A 15,901-nucleotide genomic window follows, 5' to 3' on the forward strand; every position below is an offset into this window, starting at 1 on the left:
GCACTCTGTTTGCACATCACAGGGATACTTTTTGACCAGTGACTTTTAAATGTTTTTTAAAGCCTCTTCTCACACGGTGCAAGTACTGAATTGCACTCTTTTACACAATTTATTGTACTTTCACGTTCAAATACACAAACAGTCAATAAAAAAAATCCCTCAATGCTTTTCCATACTTAATTCATTCAGTAAACACTGAGCAATTATTTTACATTTCAATGCTTTATTTAATTTCCTTAACATTTATTACTGCTGTTAAACAGACTTGCTTCAAAACAGTATATAAATTATATTTGTTCTATAGTATTTTTTTGTCCCATTTCTTGTAATTACTGTTTGTTTGTTTTTTTATCACTGACTGATTACTTATCTCCAAAAATCCTGAAAATGTTGTGTCACAACCTTTTCCCACCAAACATAATCATTATTATAATCGACATATAAACATACATATACACACATATATATATACATATACACACACACACACATACATTATATATATATATATATATATATATATATATATATATATATATATATATATATATATATATATATATATATATATATATATATATATATATATATAAAGCCTGCATTTAGCTGATCAAAAATACACACCACCTGCATCTCTCATTCCAAATTAAAGCAGTTCATAATGAAAAAACTTTAGAAATTGAATTGTGGTGCTAATTCTTTAAATTCTTTAAAATCTTTTGGTGCTAATTATTTATTATATTTATATTATATGAATTATAATCACTTTGAATTAATATAATACGTTCATATAAATACTATATTGATTTACATGTAGCCAAATAGTAAATATAATACATGCATTCACAATTCTTTTAAACAACATTTATTCATTTGAGCTCTTTGTGAACCTATAATCATTAGGCATATTTCTTTGATTAACAGCGCTGATATAGTGAGATATTCTTTAAGCTGCCTTCTCAAACTGTCGCTGCAGCAGCATTGTTTATTCCTGCTTTGTAAACGCATTAAATATCATGATAATTTTCAAAACGATCTCTCAATCTTCAGAAGAGAAGTGACTCAAACGGACACTGTGATTGGCTGTTTGACGCACGTGTCACACTTTCAGGTGCACGCGCTTCAGAGTTGATCGCTAACTCTGGATTAAACCTGAGTTGACAGAGAAAGTTTATACCAAGCTTTGAGAAACGGTTGAACTTGATCTAAACCAGGATGAATTTATCTGGATTTTTCAACTCTAAACCTACTCTGAAACTCAAAGTTTGTTCAACTAGCTTTATGCAACAGGCCTCAGAATGTTTGAGGAATATCAACAGAGCGCTGCTTTGGAAACATAAAAAGCAAGAAGATGTGAAGTTCCCTACCAGTGATTGGACTGCAGGACTGGGCTCTCGTTCTGGGCGATGTGGTATAAGGCACTCATAGCATTCATGTTAAACAAGGGAGGCTTTCTCTCTGCTACAATAGAGAAAAAAGAAACAAGCAAGCAGTTAGCGGCAAGTCATCTATTATAAGTATATTACTGTAAACATTCAACTTGAACAGCTCATGAAAACCCACAATTCTCAAAATCTCAAAAAATTAGCAGATCATGAAAAGGTTCTCTAAACGAGCTATTAACCTAATCATCTGAATCAACAAATTAACTCTAAACACCTGCAAAAGATTCCTGAGGCTTTTAAAAACTCCCAGCCTGGTTCATTACTCAAAACCGCAATCATGGGTAAGACTGCCGACCTGACTGCTGTCCAGAAGGCCATCATTGACACCCTCAAGCGAGAGGGTAAGACACAGAAAGAAATTTCTGAACGAATAGGCTGTTCCCAGAGGGCTGTATCAAGGCACCTCAGTGGGAAGTCTGTGGGAAGGAAAAAGTGTGGCAAAAAACGCTGCACAACGAGAAGAGGTGACCGGACCCTGAGGAAGATTGTGGAGAAGGACCGATTCCAGACCTTGGGGGACCTGCGGAAGCAGTGGGCTGAGTCTGGAGTAGAAACATCCAGAGCCACCGTGCACAGGCGTGAGCAGGAAATGGGCTACAGGTGCCGCATTCCCCAGGTCAAGCCACTTTTGGGCTACAGAGAAGCAGCACTGGACTGTTGCTCAGTGGTCCAAAGTACTTTTTTCGGATGAAAGCAAATTTTGCATGTCATTTGGAAATCAAGATTCCAGAGTCTGGAGGAAGACTGGGGAGAAGGAAATGCCAAAATGCCTGAAGTCCAGTGTCAAGTACCCACAGTCAGTGATGGTCTGGGGTGCCATGTCAGCTGCTGGTGTTGGTCCACTGTGTTTTATCAAGGGCAGGGTCAATGCAGCTCGCTATCAGGAGATTTTGGAGCACTTCATGCTTCCATCTGCTGAAAAGCTTTATGGAGATGGAGATGAAGATTTTGTTTTCAGCATGACCTGGCACCTGCTCACAGTGCCAAAACCACTGGTAAATGGTTTACTGACCATGGTATGACTGTGCTCAACTGGCCTGCCAACTCTCCTGACCTGAACCCCATAGAGAATCTGTGGGATATTGTGAAGAGAAAGTTGAGAGACGCGAGACCTGACACTCTGGATGAGCTTAAGGCCGCTATCGACGCATCCTGGGCCTCCAGAACAGCTCAGCAGCGCCACAGGCTGATCGCCTCCACGCCACGCCGCACTGAAGCAGTCATTTCTGCAAAAGGATTCCCGACCAAGTATTGAGTGCATAACTGAACATAATTATTTGAAGGTTGACTTTTTTGTATTAAAAACACTTTTCTTTTATTGGTCAGATGAAATATGCTAATTTTTTGAGATAGGAATATTGGGTTTTCATGAGCTGTATGCCAAAATCATCAGTATTTTAAAACATTAAAGACCTGAAATATTTCAGTTGGTGTACAATCAATCTAAAATATATGAAAGTTTAATTTTTATCATTACATTATGGAAAATAATGAACTTTATCACAATATGCAAATCTTTTTAGAAGGACCTGCATGTCAAACATAGAAATGGTACATTTTCACACCAGAGAAGTACTGACACTGTTCTCTTTCAACATACAAAGCATGGGTGTTCTCTTGTACATCACACGCGACTTACCAAGCTCTATACAGGTAATGCCGAGTGACCACACGTCAACCTTGCCATCGTATTGCCCTTCATCCATAGCGAGGATTACTTCTGGAGCCATCCTGGAAACAGAGCACAACTCATAACTGTCTTAACAGGGATTTACCAGATCATCTCATTAGTTTCAACAATCTAATGTGCAAACCATTTAAAAGACATTTAATTCATGCATAAGGGTATATTTCTGCCAAATATTTTGATAAAAGGTGTTATAATTAATGGAAAGTGGTTTTGTACCAGTAAGGTGTGCCCACAAAGGAGTTGGCAGGAGCAACAATGGAGGCCGAGCCAAAGTCTCCCAGTTTGACTTGGCCAGGCTCTGTCAGTAAGATGTTACCTGCTTTCACATCCCTATAAAAAAAGAAACATATCGTCTTTAATGCAGTCAGAAGCCAAAATGATTTGCAGTTAACAAAACTGGATCAGAATGGGTTTGCATTAGGGGTGTGCGACATCGACAATTTCTAACAAGATATTTTCTGGAATTTTGTTGAAAATGATAATTAGATTATATTTATTTAGATGTGTTTTTGTGCTGTTACCTTGGTTAGTTTAGGCCCGTCATGGACATTTGACTCCTAAAGCTTCTCTTAGTCTTCATATTCTGTGGTGTTCATAATATTTGCCACCTTAAATTGACTTCTAAGTGCATGTTTACCTTTACAAAGGTATTTTTTCCTAACATTATTGAATGCTTGCATCATTTTTTTTGTCAAATTATTTAATTTAATTCAATTAGAATAAGACACTATAGACTGTTATCAAATGAAAATAAAATCTGCACTGCATAGCTAGCATTTAGGTGCATTTACACTGCAATTACAATTGCTTAAATAATGCTACAAGATTAATGTTTTAAAAATAATATTTTGAAATTATAATTCCCATTCCATCCCTTAATGCACCGCAATAACAAGTGTACAACCGATGCATGCTCAACGGTTAGAGAATACCCATAATGCACTGTGACGGATGCACCGAATTAATTCTTACCTCATCATCCATCCATTCATTTTCCAAAGCGCAGGTCCAATGTAGGTACAACGTAATATCATTCAGGTATGAATTTTTTTTAAATTGATTATTCATGCAATTGTTTAAGGTTTATACATGATAGTTTCCATGACAAAGTAGCTGTAGCTGCCAGCAAGCACAAACTATGCAAAAGTGTGTCCAAATCCACTCACTCGTTTTCATTCACTCCTTCAACTGACTATATTAGTGGAATAATGTAGTGAATAAAAATTAGGCAATGTGGGGACATCAAACACAGCTTCAGTCTTTGAGAAAAGATCATAAAATCATTGATCTGTGTTGCTCGAAGATGCACAGCGGTTCTGTTCACAATTTCTTTGGAACTATTTTCATTGGTGAAAGAGCAAAAATAGACAATATTAAGAATATTGTGTCTGAAATTTAACTCTGAATATTATCTTGTATACTGAACTTTTGCATAAAATCAAAATCACATTTGCAATCAAGCTAATATCTGAGATAAACTGCACGCTTAAGACTGCTTAACTATATCCTGTAGAAATATAAAAACGTCATATCCGTCATATCTTGAATTTGAGAGTCATTCTGCTTCATCATGCAGTGGAAGTGTGCACACAAGGTGTGTGTGTTTGTTTTCTGAAAAGAGAGTCCCATGCTCGATAATGTCAGCTTCCACATCCTTAAAACAATTATATTATCATATACCAGGGGTGTCCAAACTCAGTCCTGGAAGGAAGTTTAACTCCAACTCCAGCCTGGACGTTCCCAGTATGCCCAGTAAGACCTTGATTAGCTGGTTCAGGTGTGTTTAATTGGGATTAGAGTTGAACTCTGCAGGGCAGTGGCCATCCAGGCGCAGGATTGGACATGCCTGTTGTAGACAATACATATCGCACACCCCTAATTCACGTGATGTTTTTGAAAATCAAGAATCAATCTGCTCTGTACCTGTGAATCATGTTGTGCGAGTGGAGGTATACCAAGCCCTGCAATGCACCGTGAGTAATTGCTGCTATCTCCACTTCCTGTAGTGGTTTCTTGTGCACTGGGAAAGGGGAAGAAAAAAAACCGTGGGATCCTGTTTTTTGTTTCTGCAAACTTCTTGGCCAGTGGCGCTTTAAACTTCCGCCTCTGACCGAACAGCTGTAAACATCCACAGCTCACTCACCTTCCAGCAGATCCGAGGCAGAGCCCAAACAGTATTCCATCACCAGCTACAAGAGAAGTAGGACAGGAAGATCAATGAGTGGTCGACACAGAAAAGAGAAAGGTGGAAATAAAGAAAAGGTATAATTGCTTTTAGCAAATGACAAGAGGTGCGTGTAGGGAGGCTATTGTAGTAAATGGAAACAGTGTTAGCGGGTCAGTACATTCTCTTCTCTGAACGACGCTTTCGAAAAGTGTTCAGCCTCCCTCCCACACACAGAAACACTCACCCATGCTGTGTGTTCGCGCAGGTAGCAGCCTCTATACTCCACCGTGTTGGGGTGCCGCAGCTTTTGAAGGAACTTCACCTCTTTGATGATATCCTGCCATTTCTACAGCAGGAACGAGAGAACAATGAAACAATCAAGGGACTATTCAGCGTCGGCTTCTGCTCCCCTTAAGTTCACATTTCTGATCTGTGCGATTGTGTGAAACAGCCGAAAGTGTGTTCTTTCAAAAGTATTGCGTTGAGATTGCAAATGAGGCGTAGCGTGGCACTTGGCGTTCAAGTGTTCTGCGGCACAGTGCAGGGAGTAGTTACCACTGTTTAAATGGCACAACCATCTATTTCGGCCAGAGAGACGCTGCGTGATTTGCATAATTTGAATGCAATGCTGGGGCTTACAAAGAACAGAACTTGCCAACGTGCCATTTAATACAAAAAAAAACACTATTCTATGCCCACATATGAACTGCCTTCCTGTCTAGTGCCTGTATAGGCAGCATCCTAACTATAACCTCAAAAGAGAGCGATTTGGAACGCCCAATATGGGCAACATCTTGAGACTCAACTCAGAGTTCAACATTCAACACCCCCTTTTTTTCTTTTTTTTATGGCCTTGTTTCCAGAAGTATTTTTCCCATAGTTTATTCTAGAGAGTCTTCGTTTAACAGTTATAAGCCATGAACCAAAACATCCAGCTACGAGGCTAACCCTAACCCAAACTGAACAAAAAAATAAAAAGGTTACAAGGAAAGAAATCATTTCAGAACCACGAGCTGGAACAATTTGTCCCAGGAACTCTTCCCCCCCCCCCCCCCCCCCCACAGACCTGTTGCTGTCTGCATTTCCTGCGTCGTGTCAACCAATCAAAATGCTGCGTGAGCTCAACCAATCAGCATGTTCAGCACCCAAGTCCCACCCCCAAAAGTTCCTGAACTTAAAAAAAGTACTACATCGTGAGCAGGGCCGTTTTGAGGGGGAAATATTTACCCAGAACTTTTAGACCCCAGTTCCTGTGGTCGGAACACACAGAGCACCAAAGTCCCTAGTTCCTGGGGAAAGTTCCTGCGGTGAAGGCGGATGTAGGTTTTCACCAGAAATTCCATTGTTAAACAATTACTTAAAACAGGTTAAAATAATGCAGACTGACACTTCTACAAAAGCATACTCTATCAATTAAGCACCTCGTAGCTCACAGTAGGTCTGTTTTTAGATTTTATAAGAGTGTGTTCCCACTTGGCATGTTTGGTTTGATTCAAACAAACTCTGGTGCGGTTGCTCTGTTCATTTGAATAAGTGTGAACGCTTCCACTTGAACCCCGGCGTGCACCAAACAAGCGGAGAGAGAAAGATGGGTCTCGATCCGCTTCCAAACGTACTCTGGTGCGGTTCCATATGAACACAACATGGACCAAAGACATGTAACTGAACCAAAAACGGGACCTGATGTCACAAGATGCGACCGTAAAAAGGACAGAATGCTCAGGAATATACGTTTTTTTTCTTGTGATAGTCACAATGTTGCCCATCACAGTTCGGTACAGGCATCAGAACCACATTTCCTCGCAACGTTTTGGATGTTCGGTAAGTTCCGTAGTGAAATATACCAGATAAAGGCCGACCAATCAGGCTGTGGACACATCCCTATGCCTTTCGGTTCGACGTTAAAATGCCAATGCGAACACCAAACGGACCAGGACTAAAAGTTTTGGGGGTCCAGACCACTCTAGATTGGTGTATTTGTTTTATGTGTACACTGAAGTAAGCGTACAGTGACATAAATGACATTATCAGCATAATATGCACATATTGTACTGTACGGACCCAGCCCTGTTTTCCCTCTGTATGCTTAATTTGTACATGCACCGTGACTTTTTTTTGGGAACACTGCCTCAGCCCGTTGTTTCATAGTTTAATAAGAAACAGATGAGAAGCAAAAACATCAGATGTCTGTGTTAACAAGGGCTTGTGCAAGAGGTTTATGAAATGCATGCAAACACTTTTAACACTCAACTTCTGGAGAAAAATAGCACATTCTGTATTCACCCACACTTTGAAAGGCCGTGTTCGGCTGTGCAGATACGCTAAGCGTTTACGTTTAATGATTCTGCCAACATTTTAAAACATTTTTTTGTGTCAGAAGTCTGCCTATGATGCCTAAAAATGCTTCCCAGGGAGGCAGCTCGATAGGTTTTGGAGCGGAGCCATCATCTTGCTCTTACATAAAGCCACCTGCATGATGTTCGAGATTTCTTGCAGACTGATTATAGGCTTGTCGCACTGCTTTTCTTAACCAGAAATACAGGAGGGTTGGTGTGTGTGTTCACCTCATTAGATTGCTTGCCACTGTAGGACATCTTCTTGATGGCCACCACCTCATTGGTGCGGATGTCATGGGCCTATAGGAAGCGGGTAAATAAAAGCAGAAACACATGAGGAGTGGGGAAGAGAGGCACAGATCGTCACTTCATGTGTTCAGTGAACTGTGCAGATCTGAATGTCCTAATGGCCACTTACAAAGTAGACGGCTCCAAAGCTGCCATGGCCGATCTCACGCAGGTCTGTGAAGAGTTTCTCAGGATCCTCCTTGTAAAAAAGTTCTGCCACCTCCGGGTCCTTGAGACTCCCAGCCCGCGCACTCGACGGCATGGCCAGCGCCTTCACACACACAAATAAAAGGGAGTTTGCGTATTAACATCGGAGGCAAACCACATCAGCATAGGATTGACTGGAAAAACCTAAAATACAACCATTAGGAGAAACCATCTAGGACACAGCTCAGGGTTAACACTGATAAAAAGAGGCCAGGCCTATATTTCTACAACAAATTATGAGTAAGTATTTCCAACACCAATAAAAGAAACATATCAAAAGTGCAATTCCTAAATATGGACCAGAATGGGCAAGAATAAACAAAGCTAGAAACCCTTAAGAATGTTCTTATTTTGAATACGTTCATTGTTCTCTTTATCCAGATCCTATAACTAGTAGGGCAGGGCTGACAATATTGATACATTTGAGTCGCTCTTCAATCTGATGGACATATCGATTTTTAAATCCTAATTGGTCCATGCTGTTTTCATGCGTTCACGAACAAAGCATTATTTGCAGCGAGCCTCCCATTCAATAATTGCAAAAAGCTTTGTTAGTTTTTATGTGAAAATTGTGTAAATTTGACTAGGGGCGTAACGGTTCAGATTGCTCACAGTTTTAGGTTCACGGTCTCGGTACGGTTCGGCATTCAGGGAAAAAGGACTACTGTCAGAAAAAAATAAGAAAATAACAACAAATAATTTAATTACAAGCAGCAGCATAAATAAATACAAGCAAAAATACTAATACAATAAAAGTGTTTTTCAGGTAGGTCTAACATTAGGGTTTTATTGGTACAGAAATGTATCAAATGTAAAATAACATTGCATATTTGACTCTATAAATTAAAGATTAATCCTTATTAAACTTCAGCTATTCAATCAAGAGCAGTGAGCGATGTCCTTGTCTTTTGTTGTTTGACAGACAGCAGTAAAGGCTATTGCCATTTTAAGACTTAATGCACGGATATGCGTTGTCTTTCTCGACTGTTCCCTTAAGGCATTTACAGACTATGTCTGCTATTTATCAAGATTGACATTGTCGCAAGACTCGAAAGAGAACAATATTTGCGCTTCAGATGAGTGTACAGAGACAAATCATATCACAGCACATGCAACTTCTCATTTGCATCTTCTGGCATTTTAATGTTTAAATTGGCACGGTTTACACCAGTTTCGTTTAAGCACAGGTAGCAATGTGTTCTATTCAGGTCTCACCCGCGCTCGCGCACAACAATATAAACGTAACACCCGGGTGATAACAGTGAAAACGGCTGGTCATATTCGAACATACGGCAGCACTTGCATACATTGAACACATTTTTTAAAGAGAGACCGTTTTGCCCGCGTTTTCCTTTTGTAACCACTGTTGTAATGTATCACTGAGGAGCCAGCACGTGCATCCCTCGACAGAAACATACATTAGCATAACTGTCTGTTTTATGCGTCATTTTCAAGTTACAAACCATATTATAGATGCGTCATCAGATTTGAGATTAACCGCGATGCAAGTGTTTCTCGACGCTCTTCAAAGTGGTGTAAGAGCTTCTCACAGTTCAGTTTTAATATGTTATACCAGTACCAGAGATAGATCCCAACTAATCAATACCAAACCAAATCAAGAACTTGTGAATCAGATTCAATTTTGTGAAATCGGTGTCAATACCCAGCCTCAATAAATAGATAAAGAGAGCATAAATAGGCTAATACACAAAATCTGTGTTTGATTTTTTAACTTTGCATTTATTGACTTGTCTATAGAACAACATAATCCAGGAATAAACATCTTCGCTGTATAAATTATGTGAACCACTAGGTACTAAAACCTTTTAGTTTAGTTTAATTAAGGAGGTAATTGGAGTAGGGCTCAATTAAAACTAATGAGATCAATTCTAAACCATTATTAGCAGCCCTGCCTTAATGAAAGAACAAGCCCAGATTTTTCCATTTGATCTTGAAGTTTGTAGGTCTCTGAAAGTGTCTGGAAACGTTTTTAAAAATACATTATATGACAGAATTGTGTTCAATCTAGGAGCGATATAATATTCCAGGAGGTCACAAAAAAGCAGCAGCATGGGTGTGCAAGGCAGGATAGAAAGAACCAAAACCACTGCTCTCAAGAAGAACATTGTTGCCAGTCCAATGTTGGCTGAAAACCATGTAGACGAGCCAGAAGACTATTGAAAGAATGGTTTGTGGATAGACAGAGTCCAAAATAGAACTTTTTGTTTTTTATGTAAAAAGAACCTTATGTTTTTACCACATCTAAAAGGTGAAACACAGGGCAACCTTTTGAGAAACAGGGCCCTGACCGATCTAAAGTATCCAGATAGAAATGTGTCGCCCATTCTCAATGGGAAAATGCCCAAGCAACATAACTCAGGAACATTGCTCAAAAAAGTTGCCCTGTGTATCATCACCTTAAGAACTGAAGTCCTGCGAGACAACACAGAAGAAGAAATATAATGAATGGAACGGACAAGGCACAGTTCTTATCTGTCCGTCACCCAATGGAAATGTTGTAAAAAGACCTGACAAAATCAGTTCTTGCATGTAAACCCATCAACATTAGCCTGGATGCCAAACAAACTTATCCCCACCCACAACATTTGAGGTCGGGAGTTCGGTCTGGAGAAACTATGCTCGAACTAGAGCTATTCGCACCAATCAAATTGTCAGAGAGGGCTTTATACGATGATGACATAATGATCCACATCACCACAGAGCGCTTGGGTTCAATTGTGGATGGTTCAGATCATCATCACCCTATTTCAGTTGTTCTTATATAATGCACTCTGTTTGCATCTCATCATATGTTTGACTGTTTGTGAACCCTGCATAAATCTGCCCTGTGTTGAGAAAAGATCATCTGTATAACTAGATACATCAAATCCAATTGATCAAATACATTTTTTAATCCAATTTAAAAAATCCAATTGAATTGAGTTCTAATCCTAAACAGAGAGCTTGCTTGTATATGCATTCACCTTTACTATTTCTCTCAAAAAGTATAATCGTGTTGGTAAGTACTCCGGTAACTTTTTTATTGGATTTTATGCATCTAGTTATAGAGATGCTTTCGTCTCAGTACAGGTCAGATTTATGCAGGGTTCACAAACAGTCAAACACTATATGATGAGATGCAAACAGAGTGCATTATATAAGAACAACTAAAATAGGGTGACGATGATCTGAACCATCCACAATTGAACTGATTGCATGCGAATAAGTGTGCTTGATTATGCATCACATAAGAGCATTGAAAAGCAGGACGCTGGCCCAGACACCTGTCTCACAATTCAGATTCACACCTCTTCATGATGCTCTGAGTCATGGTCATATTAAGATTTGGCATGTTTAACACACACACACACACACACACACACACACACACACACACACTCACCTGGAAAGAGAAATAGCGAATGAAATCTGAGAATTTACAATGTGTGAGCAGAAGGAACAGGATTCTTTGTCAGTCTTGTGTGATTTTAATGAATGCGTACAAGTATATATTATCAAAACTTTGCTGAAAAATTGTTTTTTCTTCATGCCTTCTGTTGTCTGATCGTAATAATATCCACCTTCAAGTCAGGGTTGCTGTTAAATCTTTATTGATTTTTCAAGAAAATGCAAGATTAACTTTTAAATTGTTATATTTCAAGATGAAACATTTGGCTTTTGAGGAATGTTTACTCATTCATCTCTTAATTATCATTTAATTATGTTTTGCCTACCACAAATTAGAACCACAGAGCTTTGATCAAGTATTTAAATATCATCTTACAACTTATTATTATTATTAGGAGATAAAGAGTGACAACTGATATGCATTTTATGCCAGTAATGCTTTATTAACATATCATTGATTGACATCATAAGCTATAATAAGCCATTTTTTTCGTCCTAGAGTACGAGTTCCTTATTTTCACAAAAGATGTGCCATAAAAGCCTCATGCATCAAATATGACAAAACACATCGTGCATATGTAGTCATATTTCATGCATGAGGCTTTTTATGCCATTTTATATCGTGTTTAAAGATATACAAACGGCTTCAAATGTTAAAATGTTTATCAGGTTAAATAACTATGTTGCACAATCGTTTGTCGGAGGATGAAACGATGCACACACATACATGTATGTTACATTGTGCAAGCCTGCAATTAACCAAAACACATCGAATGCATTGCATAAACAGCTGCAGAGGTCCAAATACCATCTTGTCAACAAATTCACACTTTAGCGATATTCAAAGCCATGCATGTCATTCAGCCCTGCATTAAATGGTTTGCACGAGTCTGTCCTACCGTGGTTTATGGGATCCACTGTAGCTAGCTAGAGTCAGCTAGCTCCCGGCCTGTTGAGGAAAATCTGGCCTCCTCTTCTCCGCTATCACTTCACAAAAAGCGATCGGTTTGAATAGCGATCCATCTATTTCTAACGTAACGATCGCGAACAGCCGGTAATCAGTCCGATCGTATGTATTTAAACGGATAATACTGCTGTTAACCGTTTACAGAGTCGATCAGCTGGTTGTCAAGCACAACGGACGAGCACTTTAAATCACAGTCCGATATTCCGCCTCTGTCGCGCGTATTTTCATCATTTTTTGTCATGCCGTCGGTGTCATGCGTTCTATTTGCCTCTTTCTGTCATCGACAGGTCCGTCCCTGATTTTCTTATCCTGCCTCATTCGCTTTTTGTTCGGGACTTCATGATGGCGGAGCGGGGCGGGAGCCGACCGGAAACCGGAAGTGCGGGTGAGTGCAAATTAAGGGTTTTCTAATGTTCGCTAAATACGCATTTCATTACAGCACAGACGGACAGCCTGCTGTTTTAGTGGCGTGTGAAACTGTGAAATAAGCTCTCTACATGTTTGAGTCTTTTATTCAACGTGAATTGAGACTTTATTAATAAATTCAGCTGAAATGCATATATGACAGCATTTCTTTATCTACCAACATATAGGCAAGAGATTTTAAACGACATGTCACATCAAATTATTGATTCAAAATAATAATAAAGTACAATAGATTTCACATAAATACGAATCTTTGATGGTCTACCAATATATCATTTGAAAGCCACAAGACAGCATTCTTTCATCTTAAAAATATATCTAAATTATGACATCTCAATGCAAAACACTGAACAGGTAATGTGTTCATGAACTCAAGGCTATATTATTGTAATGCTGTACTGGGTGGTTGCCCTGCACGCTTAATAAACAAACTCCAGCTGGTCCAAAATGCAGCAGCTCGAGTTCTTAATAGAACCTGATCGTATGATCATATTAGCCCGGTTCTGTCAACACTGCACTGGCTCCCTATTAAACATTTCATCGATTTCTGGAAGCCACTTCCTTAAAATCTTGCTAATTACTTACAAAGCACTAAATGATTTAGCTCCCCGGTACCTGAGTGAGCTCTTAACACATTATAATTATTCGCGTCTAGTACAATCTCAAAATTCTAGCCATTTGAAATTCATATAAATCAACTGCTGCCAGTACAGTTCCTTTCCCTATTTAATAACAACATTTTGGAACATTAGCTATTCCCAGCATAGTTCGGGAAGAAACCAAGTAGGAAGACATATCATGGCCATATTTCAGGATGGCAATGTCAAGATTCATCAGGCTCAAATTATGAGAGTGGTTGTGAGAGTCCAGAGCTTAAATTCATTGAAAGTCTTTGGGATGTGCTGGAGACTTTACAGAGTGCTGGACTCATGCATTGGCAATACAATATCTTTACCAAAATTGAGTACAATATGATATTTAACTTGAGTATGGATAAACAAAAATGTACGAGTATAGTCGATCTGTTATAGTTTTGTTCACAACAGATAAATTATGAATTTGAAAGTTTAGAGATGGCTTTCAGAGCAGAGGTGCTAACATGAAAATATTGGAAGTTGGATAGAGTAACCGAAACCTGCAAGACATGATGAGAAATACGATTTACTGTAATACTTGTCTACATGTTTTTCCACCATATGAAATATGAAAACATCATGACAAAAAAAGATTACACATATTGTATTATATTTATTGCACTGAATTATAGTTTAGATTAGTTTTTATTTGACAGAGACCATGTGCAAGTACTTAAATCTAAAGAAAAGATGTTTACATCAGATTTTAATAAAATGACTTCTAAAAAAGTGCTTTTGGATGGCATTAAAGCAGGACCATAACATGAATCAGCCTATTGGTTTATCTGTTTATGAAATGTGATGCATTTTGTCTTTTTTATCCTCGCTTTACTCATCTCCTCACCTTCTCTTTGAACTTCATCCTGGGTCACCATGACACCTATATATCAGCCTCTCGCTCCTCAGTTTCTCCTTTATGCTGTCCCTTACGTAACCTTTTCTGGCAGCACAACCCCTCCAAAAAACATAGAGGAAAATAAATAAATAAATAAATAATAATAATAAAATCTGTATTAAGTTGCCCAAAGGCCGAAGCTTCCGACTTAATCCCTTATGCAACAGATTTGTGAAATTTGGGTACGATTTGTAAGATGAAACCATACATTTATGTAACAGCAACAAGGTAAAGAGTTAAATGTAATACGTTTGTGCATCAACAATGAGGAATTTGTGCATCACTCCTGTTTGTGACAAAAGAGTACAATAAAGACGGTTAATGACAATTCCATAAGCCTCTGACGTTCACGTGCACTAGCGTCTCTTGTTTTTATGATGTATTAAATCATTTTGATAACTAATGTTATGGCAGTAGTTCTGCAGTTGTGTGATGTGCACACCGTACCGTACAGTTCTGAAAAATGACATTTTCTGAGAAATATCTGAACAGTTCACAGAAAGGATTTACCATATGCCATGATGACATGAATTAACACCCTTGTAGAAACAGCAGGGGTGTTTCATTTAATCCCTATTTGTCTATTTGCAGCTTGTGGAAATAATATGAATGTGCAATCAGAGGATCTCTTCATATTAATCTCTGTCATATCATATCATTATGCTTGCACTGTTAATGTGGAAGATGCAAATGAAATATACCACACATATACGTGTAAGCTTAATTCAAAATGTTAAAACCTCTCTCAAATTCTACAATTTTACAATCATAAAATCACAGCTATTATTGAATACTACATGCCATAACCTCATTTTTGCGTGGTGCTTGGAAAGCACAGATTATGTTAAAATAGTAAGCTACAAAAGTAAATAAATAAATAAATAATAATAATAAAAATGTCAAAGTAAAATGTATAATGTTCATAAAGTTTGAACAACCTGTTCATTGGTTACTATATACAGTGAACAATTATATTACATTTAATGAGATGTAATTATTTTACTATAAATAAATAAATGCTTTATTGTACAAAATTAGATTTTATAATTTAAGGTAAAAAAAAAAGTAAAAGGACTAGAAGTATCAGTGTGATTATATTTGAATCTAATAATAAAAAAAAAGATTGTAAATTTGTGTAGTTAACTTTTTTTTAAAGTTTTATTTCTACATCACATCTTCAGTGCTGCTAACCATGCTGACCTACATTAACCTTAGAAAAAATCTTGATTATTCCAGATCCTGTTGCATAAAGCTGGGTTCAGTTAGCCTAGACGCACCCTAGCGGCAGCAAATCTAATCTGCCCGCGAGTGTCGTCTAGCAACTCTCAATACCCTTCTGAGCTGTAATCGCCAAACTCTTGCCGGGCCAATCACATCGTGTATAGAGTCGGTGGGCGGGGCCATAATGACGATGGCCGAGTTGCGTTAGTGTGCTTC

The 15,901-nt window shown here is 38.4% G+C and overlaps 1 protein-coding gene across 6 annotated transcripts in view; it reads right to left on the reverse strand.

Annotated features, from left to right (window-relative positions):
* Nucleotides 1–12,886, reverse strand: part of taok2b (TAO kinase 2b) — a 30,382-nt gene extending 17,496 nt beyond the window's left edge. For all 6 annotated transcript variants that reach the window (XM_067429198.1, XM_067429197.1, XM_067429196.1 and 3 more), the window contains exons 1-9: nt 12,441–12,886; nt 8,057–8,197; nt 7,867–7,938; nt 5,547–5,648; nt 5,279–5,324; nt 5,059–5,155; nt 3,352–3,465; nt 3,085–3,176; nt 1,368–1,461 (exon numbers count right to left, since the gene is read on the reverse strand). In XM_067429198.1, coding sequence (XP_067285299.1) covers nt 1,368–1,461; nt 3,085–3,176; nt 3,352–3,465; nt 5,059–5,155; nt 5,279–5,324; nt 5,547–5,648; nt 7,867–7,938; nt 8,057–8,188 — 749 coding nt within the window. In that variant the 5' untranslated portion in view covers nt 8,189–8,197; nt 12,441–12,886. The remainder of the gene's footprint in view (nt 1–1,367; nt 1,462–3,084; nt 3,177–3,351; nt 3,466–5,058; nt 5,156–5,278; nt 5,325–5,546; nt 5,649–7,866; nt 7,939–8,056; nt 8,198–12,440) is intronic.
* Between the last annotated feature and the right edge of the window lie 3,015 nt (nt 12,887–15,901).

This window comes from Pseudorasbora parva, chromosome 21 (genome assembly GCF_024679245.1).
Source record: "Pseudorasbora parva isolate DD20220531a chromosome 21, ASM2467924v1, whole genome shotgun sequence".
Classification (NCBI taxonomy): domain Eukaryota; kingdom Metazoa; phylum Chordata; class Actinopteri; order Cypriniformes; family Gobionidae; genus Pseudorasbora; species Pseudorasbora parva.